The sequence below is a fragment of the Micromesistius poutassou genome, assembly GCF_964030765.1.
Source record: "Micromesistius poutassou genome assembly, chromosome: 23".
Taxonomy (NCBI): domain Eukaryota; kingdom Metazoa; phylum Chordata; class Actinopteri; order Gadiformes; family Gadidae; genus Micromesistius; species Micromesistius poutassou.
Window position 1 is genome coordinate 6666273 of NC_140293.1, and position 24476 is coordinate 6690748.

General features: G+C 45.7%; 1 protein-coding gene across 1 annotated transcript; it reads left to right on the forward strand.

Moving 5' to 3' along the window:
* The first annotated feature begins 195 nt into the window (after nt 1-195).
* Nucleotides 196-23538, forward strand: sec24d (SEC24 homolog D, COPII coat complex component). The gene is made up of 23 exons (XM_084487133.1): nt 196-300; nt 1227-1423; nt 2053-2152; nt 3007-3143; nt 3536-4096; nt 4712-4842; nt 5554-5665; nt 5941-6068; nt 7375-7513; nt 7793-7908; nt 9414-9538; nt 11605-11796; nt 12806-12899; nt 13720-13836; nt 14180-14350; nt 15051-15147; nt 15583-15728; nt 16173-16311; nt 17540-17658; nt 18218-18397; nt 18892-19083; nt 20441-20530; nt 21305-23538. Exons 2-23 carry the CDS (start codon nt 1285-1287, stop codon nt 21443-21445), a joined length of 3366 nt encoding a protein of 1121 aa, XP_084343259.1. The 5' UTR covers nt 196-300; nt 1227-1284; the 3' UTR covers nt 21446-23538.
* The last annotated feature ends 938 nt before the right edge of the window (nt 23539-24476 follow it).

Below are 24476 nucleotides of genomic sequence, written 5' to 3' on the forward strand. Positions count from 1 at the left end.
TAAAAGATACGCAAGAAAACCCCAGACACATGTTAGGTAGGTCAGCATTGCAACCGCAGACGCGAGTTCGCTGTACTGCAAAAGAAAAAGAAAAAAAGGAAAAAAAAAAAAAGGAAAAGTCCCCTGTGCTGACGTGTACGGGCTTCCTACGAACCGCGCATGCGCAGTACCATCCCCTCTCCGCTCGCCGTGCGTGACGCGCCGAGCGGCGCCGGTGCGTGTGGCGGAGTTTGACGTGGCACTCTCCAGCAGCAGGGACCCGGACAGAGGAGAAGAGCGCACCCATCGCCTTTATTCCAGGTAAACCTGCACGTTTCACCCTATAAACGGGACAGGGACGCATCCCCACGCCATGTCGGGCTGCGATCCAGCGGTGGTCGTGGTGGGTGGAGTTATGAGGGGTTTAAGGGAGAAAACTTTGGAAACACGTCCGCGTTGTAACGTCACAGGTTCAGGGTCGCTATGTTGTTAATTACGCGCTGGGGTTTATTGGGTATAAGGGGGTCTGGCTGGGGGTCTGATCGTCCGCGTCCTGCATGTGCATCATCACAGGGAAACCCAATGTATCACGATAGAGACTGTTGTCGGTGGGGAGGAAGGGATGCTGTTTGATGTCGGGCATAACGGATCTTTGACGTGGCAATTCCTGGGCAGTGGCTGACTCCACTCCAGCGGTGGTCCCTGGTCGGGTGTGCGTCTTTCTTTTGGATACAGATTAACTAACAATGTGTGTAATTCGTGGGTTCACAGCGTCGTGAGTCCATCTTGTCCGGCCTGGTCCGCCCCTGGTTCCCAATCGGAACAGGAGCTTTGTTATTGTGACAGCTGTGGCCAACTCAACTTACTTGTTGTTATTTAGTTTCTGAACGCCTTTGGATTACATAGCGTCCCATACTCGGACATCGAGTCGAACGAGTTGAGTCGAGTCGATTGTATTATCTTGAATTGACATCAAGTGTGGCACAATAAAGCGAAACCAAAGGTCCATGTTCCACGTTGAGTGTGGACTTACTATCTGTAGTGTAGGCCTTCCTTTTAATAAACAATTAGACAACCGGGCCGTCTCTGGAGAGCGCATACCAAACTAACTCGGGCCAAAAGCTCAACAGGTTGCAAGATACAATCAAAGTCTGTGTATTTTCCACACTTTAATGTTTTAAAAGCGATTTCTATGTTATGAACACCATAGATAGTCGATTTACATTTGTGTTGTTTCCCATCCACAGGTTGCCTGTAGTGGTTCTTCGTGGCATGAGGAGACAGTGAAAGCCATCCCTAAACAACATGAGTCAACAGGGTTATGTCGCTACGCCGCCGTACTCCCAGGCCCAGCCCGGGGCCATGGGCTATGGGCCGGGCCCTAACCAGCACACGTATGGGCATTATGGGGGCCAGCAACAGGCCTTCTCTCCCCCACCACCAGGTACGGTCCTCTGAACACAATGGAGATCCCAATAGAGGGGCAAGGCCTTTATCAAGGTGGTGTTAAAGTAGGCGTGGACACAGGTGTATCAAGATGTTAATTATGGGCCATGCCAGGCCGACAGACCCATCATTAACGTAAGGATTTCCACCCCTGTAATCACACCTCTGTGATGAAGGGCTATATCTCCTGTTCATCAAGATATATGTGTGAATATACACATTTATGCAGGTGATTTTGGATTTAAAAGCAAATCGCTTTTGGTAGATGAAACCTTAATATAGGTAGGATAAAAAGATGATAATTATATTAACTGCGCTGATGTAAATTCAACCTGAACCCACGAGCCACCCTGATACAGATGGTGGATGATTTAGAGCATTTAGAAAAACGCTTTTATCTAAAGCGACTTACATAAGTCCATTTGTCAGAAGAAAGTGTTGCCAAAGCAGAGTTCTTACTTTGATGCGCTATATTAACTACGCTGACGTAAATTTAACTAACTATAGATTTATATTTAACATTTGATTTCCTATGATGTTGGTGAGCCTTGATTTAACCGGGCCTGTATGAGCCAGTGCAGACATAGTGTGGATGAGCATACATTGACCTAACCCTGCTCTCCTTAGGTGGGATGAAGTCGCCAGGGGCCAGCCCTGGTGGGCCCCCACCGTCCGCACCGAGCCATTATAGTCCCAACGCCCAGCAGAACGGCTCTCACCCACAAAGGTAACCCAAACAAACCTCCCCTTACACTCCACAGCTGTCAAACTGTGTGTGAATGTTTTCTGAATGAAGCAGTGAAACTGTGTGTGAATGTTTTCTGAATGAAGCAGTGACTGGGTGAATAAACATAGTTAGTTACACCCTGGTTAATCAGTCAAACTTGGGTTGAAGTAGTAGAATGTGCGCCTTATGTGCCTTATATTGGCACCATTTTAGGCTTTGACCCAAGTGTTTTGTGACCTGACAAACTCCACCTTGAGTCTGTGTTTGTAACTCCTTGGTGACTTCATTGTGCAGGGTGTCTTCCTAGCCTTTGTGTTCAATAAGCCTTCAATACAAGATAGATTGTCATCTCGTCTGCCTTAGACTCAGAGCACATGCAAGCAATGGACGTGGAGGAAAGTAATCTCTCGTGGAGGAAAGGAATTTATATCTCACATTGTATCTAAAGATGTGTCTGCACGTTACACCCCTAACATGTGTGCACTTAGTTTTTTGTGGTAGAACCTGGTGGGTGTCTTTACATTTATATTTAGCAGATAATAAGTACAATTAAAAACATTTGTCAGAGGAAAGAGAAACAATATATCGCTGTCGGTACAGTAAAAATATTCACATAAACAAGTGCTAACACTTACAATTACTAGGATAACCCATTCCCCGTAAACAACAAGATAGCTAGGATAAGATGCTACACAATGCGTGTAGCATTGTTCTATTTTTAAGTGCCAGGAAATACAAAATACAATACATTTTGAATGACTTAATCATGTCTTAGTTTCTTCATCACCTCATGCTTATGTTGAATACATGACAGAGTGGAATGAGTCATTCAAAGCGCTTCTTTCCTCCGGTAGTTTCCCAGGTCCCCCATCTTCCTCGGCTGGCTACGGTCTGCCCCCACAGACTCAGTACCCTGGCATGGGCCAGCAGGCTCCGCCTCCCTCGAAGCAGCTCACCAATCAGATGGGTGCCATGAACCTGGGAAACTACGGTACGTTTACAAAAAAGACCCATGTAGTTTAACACTGCAGTCTGACAAAATGTATGGGGAGGAACTTGTTGCATAATGTTTTTAATTTAAACTCTGTATTTTTGATCTGAGTTATTATATTCAATTGAAAACATGGTTTGTCTTATTTGTGCATTGATTGTTTATTTTTGTGAATAAACAGTCACAGACCTTTCTCTTCCTAATTATAATTAGCTAATTATATCCCTAATCATGTTGCTAATCAGGTCCTTCTGGTTCGCTGGTCTCTCTTTGATTGAAGTCTTCATTATTGTGTGTGTTCTTGTGTCTTCATTATTGTGTCTTCTTGTGTATTGATTGTTGTGTGTGTTATTGTGTATTGATTGTTGTGTGTAATTGTGTGTTGCTTGCAGCCCCAGGCCCGATGCAGGGCCCGCCTCAAGCCAGCCCCGTAGCACCGCAGCCATTCCAGCCCACGCCTCACCCGACAATGGGCCCGCCTTCAGGCCCCCCGGGGCCTCAGTCCCCCCACATGCCCCCCCAGATGTCCCCCCACCCCTCGACCCCGGGAGGCATGCCAATGTCTGGTCCTCCAATGGCAGGATCCCACATGTCTGGCCCACCAATGGCAGGCCACCAAATGTCTGGTCCACCAATGGGAGGACCACAAATGTCCGGTCCACCAATGGGAGGATCCCAAATGACTGGTCCACCAATGGGAGGACCCCAAATGTCTGGTCCACCAATGGGAGGATCCCAAATGACTGGTCCACCAATGGGAGGACCCCAAATGTCCGGTCCACCAATGGGCGGCCCCCAAATGGCTGGTCCTCCAATGGCAGGCCAACAAATGTCTGGTCCTCCAATGGCAGGCATGGGCGGGCCTTATGCTGGACCACCTGGCCCAGGAATGGGGGGCTACCAGCAGCCTGGACCGGGACCCAATAGCCCGTCAGGCTACCCCCAGCAGCAAGGTAAGCACACACCAGCTAGCTTACAACAGCATCTCCAACACTGATGGAGACCTAGAATCTAGCGTTGGTATTATTAGTCAAACATATCAAACACATTTTGGATTTAAATCTGCAGTCTGATGACAAATCTGTGTGAACAAGTGGTTCACTATCTTTAGTTTCATATTTGTTGCAGTCAAACGTGTTGTTGCTGTTGTTGTTACTCAGACAGCAGCAGTAAAATGTTAAAAAGTGTCTGTAAAAGTGTCAAATCCACATTAGCAGACTGGCCACTGTGGAAATACACTTATTCAATGCCCCTTCGGAACTACTTCCTCCACTCAAATTAGTTTTCTTCAGTAGAATATCTCCGTAACAAAACAGGAAACCCTTGTGAAAGTGTTACCCTTGCATCTTGTGGTTTCCAGCCCAGGCTCTGTGCCGTCTCCAGCCAGAAATTCAGCTTTAATATCAAAGGACTGCTTGATCCCAGATTATCAATCATCTAATTGTAACCAATAACGAGTCTACTTAGGCAGAACAGGGTGTTATTTTCAACCCATGGCCCGGTTAATGGTTAACTAAATCTGGCAGCTTTGTTAATCATTCACAGAGTAATTACCTAATTCCCTGCAGGTCCGTTTGGGGGCCAAATGGCTGGGGGCCAAATGGCAGGGCCCCAACCAGGATTCCCGGGTGCCTTCCCCGGACAAGCGATGGCCGGGCCGCCTCAGAAGAAGCTGGACCCTGACTCCATCCCCAGCCCTGTAAGTAGAGCACCCACCCACCGGGCCCCACATGAACAGTCTGTTCCACACACTGTGGTTGAAGTGCCTTATGTTTTCCCAGATTGGTATAGAAAGAGGGGCTCTGATATGCCTCTTTTACTATCACTTTTAGTGTCTGGTTTTCTTTGTTCTCAAGCAATGGTAGTGGTGGGGAGGAACACCTGCTCTGACCTACTCACACCACTGAGTCACTACTTCCTCTTAGAGGGGGCCTTGCTTTGCATGAGCTGCAGGCGTTGCAAGTGTTGTTTCAGCGTAGTGTCACGGGAAATCATTTGTGGGCGGGACCACAAATGGTCCTGCCATTCAATAATAGATGTCGATGATAGATCGACATCTATCGATGATAGATGTCAATGTTTTTCCTTAATAAATAAATAGTTGAAATTCAAAAAAACATTGCTTTATAAATATGTAACTTACTGTCATATGTATGTTACTGTACCCAACAGCAATATATTTTTGTTTCTCTTTCTCCTGACAAATGTACGTATTGTAAGTCGCTTTGGATAAAAACATCTGCTAAATGCCCTAAATGTAAATGTAAAGAGAAGCCGACATTTGCTTGACAAAGTCCCTGCTAGCCAATAACGAATCAGCTGGTATCTGAACAAGAAATCTGTTCTTAACCTTGATAGCTATTGAACTGAACCAATTCTGTAGATAATGACTGAGATTGTTCTCTTCCAGACCCAGGTCATTGGGGACGACCAGGCCAAGCGAGGAGGACAGGTCTACGCTACCAATATCAGGGGCCAGGTTCCACCCTTAGTCACAACCGACTTCACAGTCCAGGACCAAGGTACGGCCCAGTGAATAAATAAACACGTCAGTGTGTTTATGTGGAACAATGACCTTCATTTTCTTTACCCCAAACTTCCAGGGTCAAAATTCTGCAATACTCTTGGATATTTGCCGCATTCCAGCTTTAACGTTTGCACGCAGACTGTGTTATTATTTGAAATAAAAAACAATGCTCATGCTCATGTTCCCAGTCCCCCTCGCGTTAACCTTTCCTCCGACAGCCTCAACGCTCCACCCTGATAACCTCCACCTCTTCTTTGTTGGTCTGCTCAGGTAACGCCAGTCCCAGGTTCATGCGCTGCACCACCTACACCCTCCCCTGCACCGCTGAGCTCGCCAAGCAGTGCCAGGTGCCCTTGGCCACCATCATCAAACCCTTCGCCATCGTGCCAAAGAACGAGGTAAGACCAGGCCGCTGATGGATGGATGGCCCTTATAGGAACAGCAGAGGCCTCACTCATGGCTTTTTGGACATTTCTTAAGAACGGTTTATTAGACATTTCAAGTTTATTGGACATTTCAAGTCAACACCATTGGCTCTCCCTCGGACAAACACTGTTTTAAATCTGAGGTGAAAAATAAAACAAACTGCCTGGTCCTCATTGGGAAAGGCTTAGGCATGACTATCCTTCTGAGTTCCGGAAAGTTCCAGTGCTCTCGGGACGACCTCTGTCATACTGGATAGTGTTGTGCCGTGAAGGGAAACTTTCCCTTAGATACTCTCTACCCTGGAGTCAAAGCCCTTGGAGGCCTTTTTATGGCAATGTTATCCTTTTCTCTCCCTCCCTCCCCATGCTTATTAGCTATCAGCTCTCCTCCCGGTGGTGGACGCGACGTGCTTCACACATTTAGAACTCAAACGTCAGTTGGGCTCTCCCGCGTGTTTACGTAGATCACCTGAGCGCCGTGGAGGGTTGCCCAACCAACCGACATCGCCCTATATCTGCAACACGTATCCCCTTTGCCAGAGTGTCGCTGGACACTGTCCGTTGGTCTTCGTGCTAAACAGTTGTTGCCTGGGTGATGTTTTGTTTATGATTCACCGTGTATCCATCGCCTCTGCTTGGAGTTTTATTAAGTACCTCTGTTTTTCATCTTGATGTTTTCCTAATCCACTAGCCTGTCAAAAAATATGATTTGTATTGCTCAGTGTATTGGTATACACCCTTCTGTTACCTGCAAGCCTGTGATAAATCCATCTTTGGGGCTTCTATTTAGGCAAGGCCGGTATTGTTCAGAGGTAGTATTGTTGCTTTAAGCACCATCTGTAGGCAATCTTTAAAACTGCATTGTTATGGTCACAAACCAGTCTGTTTGCATTCCCACCGTAGATGAATGTATTGTATATGAATGTGGGACACATGTATTCACATGTTGGAGTGGCAATAAAAACAAAGAATCATTTCAAATCGGCTGAGCAAATCTCCAGTCTATCATCATGCTTTGGACAACCTTTTTATATCCCGTCCAATTGCAATGTTTTATATAGAATTATTGTCTCGCAATATCCTTTGATACTCTCTGCACTAACGTGGACGTGGTAGTGTCTGCATTGTTATTCATCTGTGTGTGTGTGTGTGTGTGTGTGTGTGTGTGTGTGTGTGTGTGTGTGTGTGTGTGTGTGTGTGTGTGTGTGTGTGTGTGTGTGTGTGTGTGTACGTGTGTGTGTGTGTGTGTGTGTGTGTGTGTGTGTGTGTATGTGTCCAGACACCTCTTTATCTAGTCAACCACGGTGAGACGGGCCCCATCCGGTGCAACCGGTGCAAGGCCTACATGTGTCCCTACATGCAGTTCATCGACGGAGGCCGGCGCTTCCAGTGTGCCTTCTGCAACTGCGTCAACGAAGGTGAGGTTAGCCCGTGGAGGAGACCCGCTCTCCAGGGATCGGTCCTTCTGTCCTTCTGTCCAGCTTTCCTTCTCCATAGATAATGAAACATAACAGCTTTGAGTTCAATATGGAATATTGTTCATTGTTATTATTGATGATGCCAGTCTCATTCATAAATCTAGGCCTCTGGCTGGAAATTGGCTCATTTGAATTTCCCCTTCATACATTGACCCATACTCTCTCTCATGATTCTCCACTATAACCCCTCCTGTCCCCCCCCCCCCCCCTCCCCCACAGTGCCCGTGTTCTACTTCCAACACCTGGACCACATGGGCCGGCGGATGGACTTCTACGAGAGGCCCGAGCTGTCCCTGGGCTCCTACGAGTTCTCAGCCACCCTGGACTACTGCAAGGTAGTCCTAATCTTCTCTCTGGGGCCGTCCTGGCCGCGGGTTAGCTCCTGCTGAGAGTCAATGTACTGGACTGTTACGTCACTGCACTGCACTTTTGTGTACTCAAATTATTCTTGCACTTTGAATCTCCATTGTTAAATGAACTGACTTAAGTCGCTTTGGACTGAAGCTTTTGCTAAATAAATGTTACGCAATGTAAGGCAGTTTGGGGTCCACCAAATGACATATATTCTATGTAAAAACTCTTTAAAAAAGTATAGATGCTTCCTCAAAGCTAGACAAACCAAAAATTAGAAATTTCTCATGCTTTATAATTCAAAGCATTATCTCACCTGGTCAGATGTCCTAACACAACAGTTGACCACCACTCCCTGTCCATGACCCTAACCCAAGCCTCAAACACGCCTCACAACCAGCTCGGTCCATCGATACCAACACTTAACATTCTCAAACCTTATTCCTGAACCTAATCACCTAGTCTCCATAAATAAATGCACATGTTGATGACATTTTACTTAACTGTAATCTATCTTTGAGTAAAGCATTAACAGTAGTCGTCCCAAAAGAAACAGCCATGCACGGCAGGGATTTGACCATAAACGATCGGCTTTCAAGGCTATAACTTTATCTTGTAGGGCCCGACACTGATAAACAAGATTCCCTCCACACCATATTTAGCCATTCAGATCGACCCGGCCTATATAAGTCTTGCAGACTCACAAGTGTTTTAAGTATAGCAACAGACAATCACACGACACTAAATAGGGAAAACTGTGCCTTCTAGACACACACCACATACAAGTCATTAGGTCATTAGCTTTTCCACCAATCACAATCAGCGATGTTACTTGAAGGGCCTCTGAAATGTGCTGTTGGCGCCGTTAGATCTTTCTTTCTTGTACTTGGCAGCTCTTGCATTAAGATGTGCACCTCTTAGCCCCCACCTTGGCTGCAGGTTCAAAACCCCTGGCCGCGGAGACAAAGAGATCAGTGTGTGTAGTGTGCAGGTTGTAGGGGTAATGATTGCTTGGCAGACATTCTCTCCCTTTGGTCTGCCTGTGCGGACATTATTAATATGTGGATGAGGAGCTGGGAGGGTGGGCTGGAGGTACAGACAGATAACCAGGGTCTCTCCATAGCCCTACCCCCAAAAGCTGTCTGGTTTCCTGTTTCATTACAAATTTTCTACCAAATAAAACTCATGGATGAAGCTTTCAATTTTCAAGTATTTCTACAATGGCCAAATACACTGTGCTAATTTGAGGACTTAACAGACACTTATTTACAGTTTACTACTGCTAGCCTATTACGGCTGAGTATGTGTTTGCTGTTAATAACCGATTTTGACACTTACAAGCGTGAAATCATTTAGCCTCCAGCGACATTATTTGAAACAAATACAAAGCGAAAGGAAATGAAATGGCCCGGTCTCCTATACTTTATCTAGTCTGCCATATACTTCTGGATTAGAAGGCCTAATCTAAAGTCTCTGGCCTCCACCACAGAACAACAAGCCGGCCAGACCCCCGGCGTACATCTTCATGATCGACGTGTCCTTCACCAACATCAAGAGTGGCCTGGTCCGACTGGTGTGTGATGAGCTCAAGACCCTGCTGGACAACCTGCCTAGGTAGGGGAGGACGGACACACACACACACACACACACGCACACGCACACGCACGCACACACACACACACACACACACACCCCGACATTCAGAGACATACATATACGTTAAAAAAAAAAGCAACATTTTGGAAAGTCACAAGTAAATGTGTTGCTTCAGAGTAGACTTTACCCATAATTCACAGCAATATAGTAAACAAACACATTGATAACTCACAGGCTTACGATGTGTGTGTTCCTGGGTGCACCTTGACCCCACCCTCAACCACACATGACATGGCAGTATGTGTAACAATATAGGAACAGAGGGCGAAATTCCTGCCCTTCCAAATAAGGAGGTCCCACTCGTAGGGTCCCGGTTAGGGGATGGGGTGGGTGGTGTTGGGTGGGGGCCAGTACCTCCAGGTACTGAAGCATCTCGTCTGTAGAAAATTGTTGCGTGAAGGTTCTCACACGCAAAGTTTGCCAAGGTAGCAGAAGACGGGAGAAATGCCGTTGGGCCTGCCAGCTCCCGTCCTGAAGGGCATTCCAACACACAATGGTGGAAGTCAGTGAAGCCACACATGGCCTGGTGGTTACCACTCAAAGTGCGTCCAGCGATGGGGATGATGTGTTTTGATATGTCCCGGCGCTCCGAAAAGCAACAGAAAATCCCACCAGCCGTCTTATTTTGCTGTGTCTTGGGGGGCTGCAACAGCATGTCCATATTTGTCCCTAGCCATTACATCATACCTCAAGCACTCACCACAGAACTCACTCCAAATGAGCTACATACGCCTCTCTCTCTTGCTCTCGCCCTCTCGCTCTCTCTCTATCTCTCCCTATCTCTCTCTCTCCCTCTGTCTCTCTCTTTATCTCTCTCGCTCTCCCTCTGTCTTTCTGTCTCTCTCCCACACACACATACGCACACATGTTTACAGGCACACACACGCACACTGCAAAACCCTGGCCTTTTCTCACCACCCGGTTGGTGGTGAGATGGGTGGGTGTGTGTGTGTGGTGTGGGGGGGGGCAACTAAATTGAAACCACATTGGCTGCTCAGCTCACTATAAATGTGGCTCCATTTGCTGAAAAAAAGCAACAACATGGCCCATGCTAATCCTCAGTGAGACAGGGCAGACCAGGGCAGGTGTAGGCTCGTACTCACAGGGGAGTTCCCCTTCATCCTCCACACATATTTCATAACAATAATGATGATGATGATGATGATGTTAGGTAGGCTTGCTGGGCCTCTGGGCTGACCCACAGGTTCTGAGGTTTTAGTTAAGCAGACTTTGGGCTTGCTAGTTCCTAGTTCGTCTTTCACAGAAGTTTCCTCATTTTGCTATGATTTCCATTAAATATTGTACACAATATTTGACAAAACCTCATATTAAACAAAACCTCCCATTGCTTAGCCGGTGTAGACACAACGTGTTCGTACACACCAGTTTATGATTAAGTGATGCCAAAGATAAAGTAGGAGGCTGGAATCGGAAGAAGACAGTATTTTCGTTAAACATCTCTCACTCACCACTTTTTTTAATTTTTCACTATCGTCGAATTTGATCAGTTTCTTTATAATTAGAAATTCTTTATCATTTCTTTCTAATTAGAATATTGAAAAATCGTCAACGCACACATTGGCGATTTCCCAGCATATTCCTCCTGTCCCAAATGTAAACAAACCCTCCTAACTAGGGATCGACCGATATGGATTTTTTAGGGTCGATACAGTTTTTTTTTCACCACCCTTAGCCGATGACTAATACGCCGATATTGATTTTCTTGAGCCGATATTTGGAGCCAATACTGCTTTTGCTCCCTCAATTTACATCATAAAAATGACACAATGATGATAACAAATGTTACAAGTCTCAATTTAAAAAAGGAACATTTATTGAACTGTCTGTAAATCATGCTGGAAAAAAATATAAAAATATGAATAAAATGAAATCGGCCAAAAAAATTGTTGACGCGTAAAAAACGCAAATATCGGCCGATAATATCGGCCGGACGATATATTGGTCGATCACTACTCCTGACCCATCACCATCATCCCCCCCCCCCCCCCCCCCCCCCCTTCCAGAGAGGACGGAGCCGAGAGCTCGGCCATCAAGGTGGGCTTCGTCACCTACAACAAGATCCTCCACTTCTACAACGTGAAGAGCGCCCTGGCCCAGCCCCAGATGATGGTGGTCTCGGACACGGCCGAGATGTTCGTGCCCCTTCTGGACGGCTTCCTCGTCAGCTATGCCGAGTCTCGAGCCGTCATCCACAAGTAATGCAGCCTTCACGTGCTATGGAAAAGATGATCCTTTCCATTTGTGACCTGGAAATTACGAGTGCGTTGTGTTCAAGTGCTTTTGTTGTCGTAGTGAAATGAAACATGGCGGACCCACAGATCCTGACCTGTTACTGTTGAAAAGGTCAAAGGTTATCTCATCTTGGCAGCTTGTGTATCAAAATATTGTACGAGCTCTCCAGTGGAAATGACGACGTGAGGGAGTATTCATGTGCAATTTTCATGTCGGCTTTTGGTATTTACCATAATTTCCATAGCACATGAAGGCACCATCTTATCAATCATCTTTATCTGAAATGTGAAGATGTGAAGGCACCATCTTATGGTGCCTTCACATCTCAGATAAAGACGGTCGATGATCTCTCGACCTCATGAGCAGATGCTTTTTTTTGTGTCCTGAGGGAACTTTCCTCGATGAGGGATGTCTTGGGATCAAAGTGTCTGCTTAATGAGGGAATTTATTTTGGGTGGGATGTTTTTGGCGGGATTTCTTGGCAGCCACTTGCTAACAATTCAGCTGCTCTCAAAAGTTTCTTGGGGAACCATGCTTGGCAGAATAAAACTAAACCAACAATTCCGTTTTAATCTAACTCCCATCTCCAGACTTGGTTATTGTTGACCAAGACAAAACAAGAGAGCATTCTTTAGTGTTATTATCACTATTAAATTACAGACTATTGTGTAAACAGGATATTGCATGAATCAAAGTTCACAGGCTGCTTCAATCCTAGCTGAGGTAGTCGTGGCAGAACGTCATGTCACTTACAAAACAAGACGCAAAGGATTCAGGCAAAGAGTTAGCTTGATTCAGGCTAAGAGTTAGATTGAGGCCAAGAGTTAGCTCTATTTAAGCTAAGATTCACGCTAACTCTCTGTAGACGTCTTGGATCCTTCGTCTTTCCCTATGCTATGTCTCCACCCTGTGGGAGCTGGGTTGGTGTCATGTTGATTCAGAAGTCCTAATCTTTTCTTATCCTCCGGGCAGCCTGTTGGAGCAGATCCCGGACATGTTTGCGGACACCAACGAGAGTGAGACGGTCTTCGCCCCCGTCATCCAGGCCGGTGTGGAGGCGCTGAAGGTCCGTGCCACGCACACGCACACACATGTACACGAACACACACGCACACACACATACACATAAATGCATGGCCTGATTGGGTGCCATGCAGGAGAAAGCCTTGATTTGCTTCGCTCATCATTTCCTCTGGGGAATAAGATTCAGTCTTATTCGGTCCCTAAGTTTTCATCTAAGTATTCATACAGCACTCCCAATAAGGAGGCAAAGCATTTCAACACACATATTAGGGAATTCTTCCCAAGAATACCACTAGGCATAAGCACGAATAACTACTTTGTTTATCTTATTAGTTAAATATGCTTGTGTTAGAAACTTATTTTTCTAATTCAGCCATGCAGAAAGTCAGTAAAATTAAATATATTTCCTCCTTCCTTCGTCCTTTTAGTCTTTCGGTCAGCGAGTTGGTCTTTTTAATTTCCTGATGGGTTGTTACTTACCCCAGACGTCTGAAAACTGAAACCTTACAACGTGATGTCATTGTTGAGGAACGACTCAGAGCTGAGGTTCACATGCAGGTTCCAGTTGGGGAAAAAATTATTAAGATTAAAAAAACCTTTTCTGTCAGCCGCTGCGATGATGGACTTAACCAAAAGGCATGTGTCTACAGAGACCTCACTAATGAGCTTGTAACAGGAGGATTCAAACTGACGTTGTAGTATAATGCATCTCTCTCTCTCTCTCTCTCTCTCTCTCTCTCTCTCTCTCTCTCTCTCTCTCTCTCTCTCTCTCTCTCTCTCTCTCTCTCTCTCTCTCTCTCTCTCTCTCTCTCTCTCTCTCTCTCTCTCTCTCTCTCTCTCTCTCTCTCTCTCTCTCTCTCCAGGCGGCCGAGTGCAGTGGGAAGCTCTTCATCTTCCACGCCTCCATCCCGACCGCCGAGGCTCCTGGGAAGTTGAAGAACCGAGACGACAAGAAGCTGGTCAGCACGGACAAGGAGAAGGTGAGGGTCACTGGGTCACTTCTTCTACATTTATTTTGAATCAAAATAAATGCAGTCAAAATAAACATGTATCCATCTCTAAGTTGATCTTCTGACTATCCCATTTCATCCTCTTCTTGCATGTTCATTTACCGTATCAACGATTGCTTTTTGTACCATTTTACGTATTATACCGGTAAAATATATTCAGCTTATTGTTTTTGCATTCATGTATTTCTCAATAGTTCCTGTATCGTGTTAGTTGCTCACTGTACTATTCTATTCTCAGCAAAATCTCCCCCTGGGGCAAATAAAGGGTTGTGATTGGTTGGTTTACTGATTGATGTGTCCACCGCCCAATCAGATGCTGTTCCACCCAGTGAAGGGCGTGTACGAGCAGCTGTCCAAGGACTGTGTGGCTCAGGGCTGCAGTGTGGACCTCTTCCTGTTCCCCAGCCAGTACCTGGACATGGCCACCATGGGGGACGTGCCCGCCCACACCGGGGGCGCCGTATACAAGTACAGCAACTTCCAGGTGTGTGTGTGGGTGTGTGTGTGTGTGTGTGTGTGTGTGTGTTATATTATTTGTGTGAGTGGGTGGGACGTATGTGTATGTGCTATCTGTGTGAGTGTGGATGGAATGTGTGTGTGTGTGTGTTATATTGCGTGTGTGTGGGTGCGGTGTGTTATGTTGTTTTCGGATGGTTGTGAGTGTGTGTGTGTGTGTGTTGATCATTAACATTAACACCAGTAATCCAGCCCCTTTTTAAAACCATTACAATCCAATTCCAATGTCTCACATCTGAACAGGCCTGAATCCAAACATGGATGTTTTTGTGGCCTGAAATGGGAAAACAATCAAATATATACAAATACTTTCTAGTTAGACTTTTGTCTCTGGCTACAGGCCAGGCATGTGCAGTTTAAGTGGATTTTAGATCAGATGTAAAAAAACAATGTTTAACTTTGCCTTATTATTATATTTACTCAGTAGCTGGCCTCAAGGGACACAGAAGCTGTAGCAATTAATGAGAATTCAAAAGACAGTTTATCACAGTAGATCCAAAGTAATCCAAACAAAATTGAATCCCATGAAACTCTTGTCACGCTTCCTTGCATTTGCGCGAAGTAATTCACCAAGTATGTGCATGGCTTCAGTGAAATGGTAACAACAGCGCCCCCCCCCGGTGGTTTGAGAAGGAACAGCAGCCTGACCTCTGTGTGTGTTCTCTCAGGTGGAGACCGACGGGGAACACTTCTTGCGGGACCTGAGGAAGGACGTGGAGAAGCCCATCGGGTTTGACGCCATCATGCGCGTCCGCACCAGCACAGGTACACAAAATCTCGTGAAAAAAAGAAAAATGATCAAAACAATGTACTCCAGCATTTTTCAACCTTGGCACAATTTTTGTGATAATTTTAGGCGAATGCCCTAATGCAGACGATAAATCCGAAATAGGTATTAAAAAGTTTAATTCTTTTTTGAGCAGGGTGTCTCGTGAGAGTGGTGAGCTTAAACAGTAAAATACAGGTGTGGTTTTTGTGTTAAGCACAAAACAACATCATCAAGTATAGCTTACATTTTTACATTTAGGGCATTTAGCAGACACTTTCATCTAAAGTGACTTACACTACACACATTAGTCAAGAGTCAACCATGCAAGGCTTGCTCAGGGACGCCCAGCTAGGAGGAGCTGGGGATCGAACCGCCAACCTTCTGTTTAAAAGTCAACCCGCTCTAACTCCCCTCCGTCGCTCTCCCGCCAGGCTTCCGGGCGACGGACTTCTTCGGCGGAGTGTACATGAACAACACGACAGACGTGGAGATGGCTGCGGTGGACTGCGACCACGCCGTCACCGTGGAGCTGAAGCACGACGACACGCTCAGCGAGGAGACGGGCGCATTCATACAGGTACGCACAACGCACGCACAACATACGCACGCACAACACACAAAGGAATGGGAAATGTAATCAACAGGTCATGCAGGTCAGAGGTCACAGGCCTGTCATAATAAATAATAATAATATGCCTACATGTTGGCTAGCAAATATTTGCTGCAGTAGTTATTATCTTTTAAACCATTTTGTGGATAATCTGATGTACGCCATTTCGTGGTCGTTTTTATCAAGTGTCTTACAATACCACATCAAACATTGTCAGCATTAGGCAGCCCCAGTGGAAATCAAACCTCTAACCCTGGCGGTGTTAATGCCTTGCTCTACCAGTTGAGCAACACAGCACCACATTGTTGTATTTTACCCCATTAGACATGATACAACACCAGTGCTTCTATTATTACAAGCATGTCATCTGCTGTCGCTGTAAACCCATGTCCGTGTGTCCGTACTACCCAGTGTGCCTTGCTGTACACCACCGTGGGGGGCCAGAGACGTCTGCGTGTCCACAACCTCAGTCTGAACTGCAGCTCCCAGCTGCTGGAGCTCTTCAAGAGCTGCGAGACGGACTCGCTCATCAACTTCTTTGCCAAAACAGGTGACCGTCCGCCGCAACTCTCTCTCCGTTTATTCCCGACCCCTCTCCTCACCCAAGGTCACAAGATTTTCAAGATTTGTATTTCCATTTGCGTTTCCATACCGGAGTTGTGCGATACATTGCCATAATTCTTCTGTGTTCTTCAGCTTATTTCACCATCAATTTGAGCTGGAAAATGTCAGTTAAAAATGTTGGTTAGAAATGTCAGTTGGAAAATACTAGTTATTAAAATGGATGCGTTTGCTTCGTTTACAGCCTTAATACCTTCATAGTGATGATATAATGATGTATATATATATTCCACTACACCAGCAATTTAATTAGAAGTTAATCCGTCATTGAGACGTTACAACTGAGCAAGTTGAGACTTTTAATCTAATTTGTTGTTTTAAATTAGAAGAAAAATTATGCCAGACGACTTTCAAGTGTCATCATATCTCAATATTAACAGTATTTATTGCCGGTTTAATAACGTCAGCATGACTCATCAAACACCTTCCCGTTGGGAAAAACAAGAAAACGTACAAGTCGACCTGCGAGTTTGGCTTTAGCAAACGTTGTCCTAGTAGCAGTAATAATGAGAAAAGGAGTCTAAGCAGTGCTTTATTTCAGACGCACGTTCATCATACCTAAGACGTGCTGACAGAAAGCCCCACACTGTAATGCGGGGGCCTGGGTTTGACCCCAGGCTGACCCCCCCACCACTCCTTCTGCATGCCACTCCATACATCTCCCTAAAGTGTGGTTTAACATGGCCACTCTTCGGCTTACCAGGCACCGGGATTAATATCTCTCCTGGTAACCAGGACCACATGCTCTCCTCGTAAAGATGACTGCGGAAATCTCCTAAAATAACAGAAGAGAAATCCCTGCGAACCACAACGATGTCCGTTTAACCCTTCACTGCTATCCACAAAATTAGTGGATTCAACTCCATTTTTATATTAGAAATGTCTCTGAGCTCTAAAAAATGGCATTAACTAATTTCTGAAAGCTGGCTTTTACACAATACATACAACGTGAATAGTTTTAATAAACTCTAATTAAATAAGACGAGAACTAATTTGTCGATCACTTGTGTTTACAACGTCTTCACCTCATTTCCGGAATCAATAGTATAAATAATGATGGCTAATAAGTCACTATCCCGGTGTTCCGATCCCAGCCTACCGCGCCATCCTGAAGCTGATAACTCATTATCACCGTGTATTATCCTGGTGTTCCCCAGCCTACCGCGCCATCCTGAAGCAGCCTCTGAAGAGCGTCCGGGAGATCCTGGTCAACCAGACCGCCCACATGCTCGCCTGCTACCGCAAGAACTGCGCCAGCCCCTCCGCCGCCAGCCAGGTCGGTGGACCACTGACCACGCTCTGAAATACAAGAAACGGTGTCCTCATTTTTATGTGATATGTGATTCAAGTCAAGACACTATGGATCCAAAGACAGAAAGTTGTTAAGACGCAACATGTCGTTTACATTTACATTCAGGGCATTTAGCAGACGCTTTTATCTAAAGCGACTTACAATAAGAACATTTGTCAGAAGAAAGAGAAACAACAACATATCGCTGTCAGTACAGTAAGGATGTTAAAAAAAAGTGTCAAGTACGAACATGTCATTGCGTGTCGTACATGTTTTTATTCATCGATCCATTTCAATTTTGCTGGATTTTAGTTTGTTCTGTTAGTGTCGTATATATATTTTTGGTAAGTAGAGTTATTCATAAGTGCCTTCAGGTCAGTCATCGATCGGCCAACTATTATAAAACCGTTCTGGACATACATATTTTCTACCCTGAGAGCACCATCACTTTTTACGCAATGCAACTTACAAATGCAGACTTCTTTGACCCTCGTCTAATCGTCTCTTCTCCATCCCTTGCCCGTCCCTCTCTCCCTCCTCCCAGCTGATCCTGCCCGACGCCATGAAGGTGTTCCCGGTGTACATGAACAGCCTGATGAAGACGGCCCCCCTGGTGGGCAGCACGGAGCTGTCCACGGACGACCGCGCCCACCAGCGGCTGGCCGTCATGGCCATGGGGGTGGAGGAGACGCAGCTGCTGCTGTACCCGCGCCTCATCCCGCTGGTGAGCAGCAGGGGGCGGGGGGGAAAGGGTTCACAGAGGGGCGGTGGCTGACTTTGGCTTATAGTGGTTTTAAATGGAACTCGATGGAACTCGATGGAACTCGATGGAACTCAACGTTCGAGTTCCATTGAGTTCCATTGAGTCCACTGATCTGACTGTGTTATGCTATTGGTCGTTTGTATCTTGTGTTGTGTGTTTTTTTGGTATTGTTTGCATCTGTGGGGATTCTGATTGGACGGTTGGTTCTGATTGTTTTTTATTTTGTTCTATGTGTACTTTGCTTGTTACGCGTGTAAGGTCGTTGAAGTAACCGAATTGTAGCGTAAAAGTTTCTACGAAATATTTGGTATTTTGTATACAAGCTAAATTCCCCTCCCCCTGATGCTGAGAAGCCCAATCCGAATGATCAATACGTATGAAGATATTCGGTAAAATCGATTTCCGATCTATTTTAACGTTTCCGATCAATTTTAACGTTTCCGATCTTTCCGCAGCACAACATGGAGCTGGAGGGCGAGGCGGTGCCGGCGCCGCTGCGCTGCTCGGAGGAGCGTCTGTCCGAGGGCGGGGCCTTCCTGCTGGAGAACGGCCACGCCCTCTTCCTGTGGCTGGGCCCGGCCTGCCCCCCCGAGCTCATCCAGGGGCTCTTCAACCTGCCCTCCCTCGCTCACCTGCAGCCCAACACGGTCAGCACCGCACGCACGCTCCCCTCACACTCAAACTGTTCAGATTCAGGCTTACGCTCATCCGCCATCATTTCCATCACAATTACTGTGTTTTGTTACTGTTTGTTTTTTTGTTACTTTGACGTATAAGCAGTCAGACTTTATAGATATATCTATTTATCTATTAAGTCTGACATCTAATATGTCCAAGTAACCAAAAACCAAAAAAAACATCTATAATTTGTACAAATAATACAAATTCTAAGATTTTAAAAGATAAAGATAAAAATCAGTGATTGTCACAGGCCTGAAATGCGCCTGTCTAAAAGTTTAATTCAGGCCAACTGTATGGATGGCCTACCTGTCTGTCTACCTACCTGGCTAACTGCGCAAACTCTGCCCCTGCACTAAATGCCCATGACTGAAGTCTTCCACAAGGCTAGGCAGACCTACTGCTAAAGCTAGCGAGCTAGCCACGTGTTTAGGGGAGTGGCTTAGAGGCCTGAAGGGAGGGGTGGGACTTATTTAGTAATCTTTTTATTTTCGGTTGAATACTTTCACAATCTAGCTTACCCCGGCTGGTTTTTCCAAATTGCCTTCCTTAGCTTTAAACCTACAGTTTCACTCCAGCCCTAATTCGAATGATTTCTAAGGATCAATCCCTCTGAGACACGGCTCAATCAACCCCGGGATTAATGGGTTTAGTCTGTGGAAAGAACAGGTAACTTTACGTTGGATGAAAGTGGAACGGCTGCGAGGAAAGAGTGACATAGTGCAGCTTTAAAGCAGGGCATGTGATTAATTTAAAATCAACAGACGGTTTCGCAATTTCCCCAAGATGTCTTGTAATCCTTGTTTTTCCACGTGAATTTACTGCCCCGCAGGCCGGACCGCAACTCCCATAACTCACCTGGAATCCACCCCCCCACCTCCCCCTCCCCCCTCCCCCTCCCCCCTCCCCTTCTTCAGAACCTAAAACAACTTGTCACGGATAATGAATCACGAAGATTACACACGCTTTTCTCTCTCTCCCATTGTTTTTCATGACGTGGAATGAATCAGTGGTGTAAACGCTCTCCGGTGGGATAACTGCATGCAGGTGTAGGGGCCTGGCCCGCGTGTGTCTGCTCGGGTCAGCTCTGAAGTGAAATAAGAGGTTCAGGTGCTTTGCTAAGCCCACTCGGCTTGCCTGGTTCCCGACCGAATGCACTGTCAGGAACGTTGATCTCCATCTCAACACGTCTCCTGTACCTATGAATCACCGCTGCCCGGTAAAGCCAAGGGGCGAGTCCTACGGGATTGAACCGGCTGGGAACAGATAACCTCTTTGGGATGGCCCGCTCATGTGTCCTGGGGTGTGTGTGTGTGTTGGTTCCAGAATGTGCTGCCTGAGTTGGACAGCCCCCAGTCCACAAAGGTCCGGGCCATCGTCAGCAGCCTCCTGCAGCAGAGACCCAACTCCATGAAGGTAAGGCTCTGGGTGTTGTCCTGTACCAGGAAACCATTATTATATTGATCTCTATATATGGTATATGACAGCATAACAATAGGTGGTTGTTGCTAATCAGTGTGTTTGACATGATTTCGATGGTTTACTTCCATGTATGTATTGGGATGTAATAGCCTAACTCTGAGCCAACGGTAGTGCTAGTCTTCCAAATGCACTGTAACAAATGAAATCAAATACAGCCGAAGACTCTCTGTCTCCCCCTAGTGGCCAGATCAGGTAAACACATTGCTGCTGTAGCTTAGCAGGAACAGATATTGTTACGATATTGTGTTAATTAAATAATTGTACAATAATCACATTGCCGAATGCCTTGTCCACGAGGAAAGCGTTGTGTATTGGATGGATTTTTAATACACAGCAGCTAAGGGTTAGGGGCATCTTTCTCATGGATGCCTTCAGGTAGACTGCAGAGGCTGGGTTTGAACCCAGAACGTTCCAACCCCTCTATAACCAGTGGTTTGAACCCAGAACCTTCCGACCCCTCTATAACCAGTGGTTTGAACCCAGAACGTTCCGACCCCTGTATAACCAGTGGTTTGAACCCAGAACGTTCCGACCCCTCTATAACCAGTGGTTTGAACCCAGAACCTTCCGACCCCTGTATAACCAGTGGTTTGAACCCAGAACCTTCCGACTCCTGTATAACCAGTGGTTTGACCCACCATGACCACACTGTCATCTCGTTGTCCTCCTGCACTGCTTCTCACTCTCCTCCCCCCCCCCCCCGCCCAGCTGCAGATCGTGCGTCACAAGGACAAGCTGGAGGTGCTGTTCCGTCAGTTCCTGGTGGAGGACAAGGGTCTGTACGGCGGCGCCTCCTACATGGACTTCCTCTGCTACGTCCACCGCGAGATCAGGACGCTGCTCACCTAACTCCACCCACCACCACCCCCCACCCGTAACCCGGCAACCCCAGACTGTCCGTCCGTCACTCGCACAACCCCTGAGTGTGTGTGTGTGTGTGTGTGTGTGTGATTGTGTTTCTGCGAATGTGTGTGTGTGTGTGTGTGTGTGTGTTAACATCAGGGGACCCCATCTCCACAGGGTCAGTATCAACCGTTACTCCGTATATTTTGGTTCAGAAAGGAGCAGACAGACAGGTGGTGTCTGGGGGGGAGGGGAGCCCTGTTGATGCTGACCCTGTGGACTGTGGACTGAAGCTGCCTTGGAGAACAAGCTCTGGTTCTTAGCGTCTTACTGGTTGAACCCCATGGGACGAGCTCATTCCTGCTCCGGACTGAGGAACCTTCTAGTTTTCAGTTTGAATCCACGGGCAGTGTGCATCCGGAGCTCCGCGGAATGTTTCGTTTGGTTTTTGTCCCGGAAATTCACAAGGAGGAAGAGGGAGAGGCGGGACCATTGTAATGAACCAATCAGAGCCCACCTCACCCCACCCACCCCCCCTCCCAGCCAATCGCCTTGTGCAATATAATGTTATACTTTGTGAAAGATTACCAAAATCCTTTTTGTTTGGGCACAAAATCTCTCTCTCTCTCTCTCTCTCTCTCTCTCTCTCTCGACTCTTTGTTCATTTAAAACAGGCAGGTTAGAAAACAAAAAGGGATAATTTCCGTTTCCATTTCTTATGTTTACAATTATAAGTAGGATTCGCCGTGCCATTATTTGTTCCGAATGATTCCGAATGATAGTAGTACAAATTAGTTTTTTTCTAATTAACTACCAATAATGATATTTATATATACATATATATATATATACTTGTATGATATGCTCAATGCAAAAACATTTCAAAATATATTCAGGAAATCTTAACAGGGATGAAATTTATCAAATTTCCACCCAAATAGAGTGTTTTTCCTTTTAGAAGTAAACTTTACTATTAAATCTCTATTTCATTGTTGAATGGAAAAGGAAATTGGTTTCCAGAATGTACATTAGTGTTAAATCCAATGCTATGGAACTAATTGATGACCCAAATATGACTGAAAAAGATCTTAATTCGTATTTGAAATACATTTATTGAGATAAATACATGTTTTCCTTGGCAACCAGAGGCACACTTAGTAGGATCATTAAGAAAGTATTACGATTTGTTTTGGTTGAATATACTTGAGCTATCATGCTAAAAGTAGCAGCAAAACACCCCCTTGGTTTACATTCCCTCTAAAGGTGAAACAGTGATACCGCAGTGATATGACCTGGCTGATTGGGTGCTGATTAAGCGCTGATGCGACAGACCTGGGCTCCGCTTATTGAACCTGGATGGAAGTTCAGCCCTGAACCCCTAGAATGAGCTTAAAACCTTGAAAGGAAGAATCAAGGTGTTTGATTCTGCTTTCCGTTTCATTTGAAGCATGCTGAGGCAGGTTCAGGTGAGGATGCTTTCAGGTGAGGATAGTTTGATTTTTGTTTTCTATTTCCGGCTCCACTGAGCCTCATCGCTGTAGCAACGGGTTATTCTCCCAGCAGGTCCTCTGTGGGAATATTGGCCCAATCACTCACCAGTGCCAAACCATAATGTAATAACTTTCAACACACAATTATACATTCCAATAATCTTTTTTATTTTCACCACCTAAAGCATTGTGCTGTGTCTTTTACCGTTAGTGGTATTTATTTTAATCTCCCACATGCGGTTGCTTCTGTGTAAGTGATATTACCAGGCATTTGATTTAAACAAGAAAAGCTTAGTTTAACATGTTATCAATGACCTAATTGGAAAGTTGTCTCCATGAAGTGTGTAAAATGTGTGCTATTTTACCACCAGCCTTAAACGGTCTACAAACACGGTTCACTCTATTGGGTTGTATGCAAACGTGTCTCAGGTAAAAGTACCTTTACTCTTCTGTGTGTCGAATGGAAGCAGTGAATTCAGTGCAACTGGAAAGACAGACTAGTGGACCCTTGAGTGGACTGTTGAGCTGAATGGTTTGCAAATGTACATTTCTATCCAATTCCTATCCACTTTTTGTTTTGTTTTTATTAAAATCCTGAGCAAAAATGTTGACACTGTATTTGAATTTTCTTATTTTCTTCCTACGTACGTGTGTGTGTGTGTCTGTGTGTGTTATAACCCCTAAACCTACAGAGAACCAGATAGTGGTGACTAATGCATCATGGATGCCACCCATGTACTTCACCTGTTGTTTCAAAAGTGAGTGCTCTTCACAGGACTTGAACCCAGGTCAGCAGCTTCTAACAACGGCAGCTGGCCCGACTGGACCACTGAGATGCAGTCTGAAAGAAGGTGGGAGGTTATGACTGACAATGCAATTCACATCGTTACATTTCAAAAATTGCATTTTGATGGAGAAGGCCATATTTGTGGGAATTAAACCCATGTCGCCAGACTATACAATCAGCAGCTCTCTCCAGTGCACCGTCAATACCTGTGGTGGGATTTGAACCCATGGTCTTGAGTGGACAAATTGCAGCTCTCTTGTAGTCGGCTGGTTAGATTTATGGTGAGTTCCGTACACTTTGTCCCCTCGGGACGGCTTACTGTAGGCTTTGATGGGGGGCCCCAAAGGAGCATAGCTCAGGGGTCCCAAAGGACCGTAGCTCAAGGGACCATGACAGTTTAGGTTCCCTGTGGAACGGCTTCACAGAGATGGAGACATTCTCATCGGTTTATTGTTGTATAAAATGTACTCAACACAACTGGACATAAATGTCTGTCGGTATACATCATTTAGTATTGTAGTCTAATTCACAAACTGACTCCGGATCTAATGCAGCACTATTCAGAATAATGTCAGTTTTCAACATGCGCCCCATCAGCTTGAACTTTCTAGTCTACTGCGTCCAACCCCCAGTTGGGTGTAATATCCGCAGCACCACAAGATGGCAGTGTCACACCAATTTTAATCTGGTCACGTCAGTTCAATTCAGCACAATAATAAACCAAAAACAGAGTTTTGTTTCTGTATCAATTGTTTTTCTT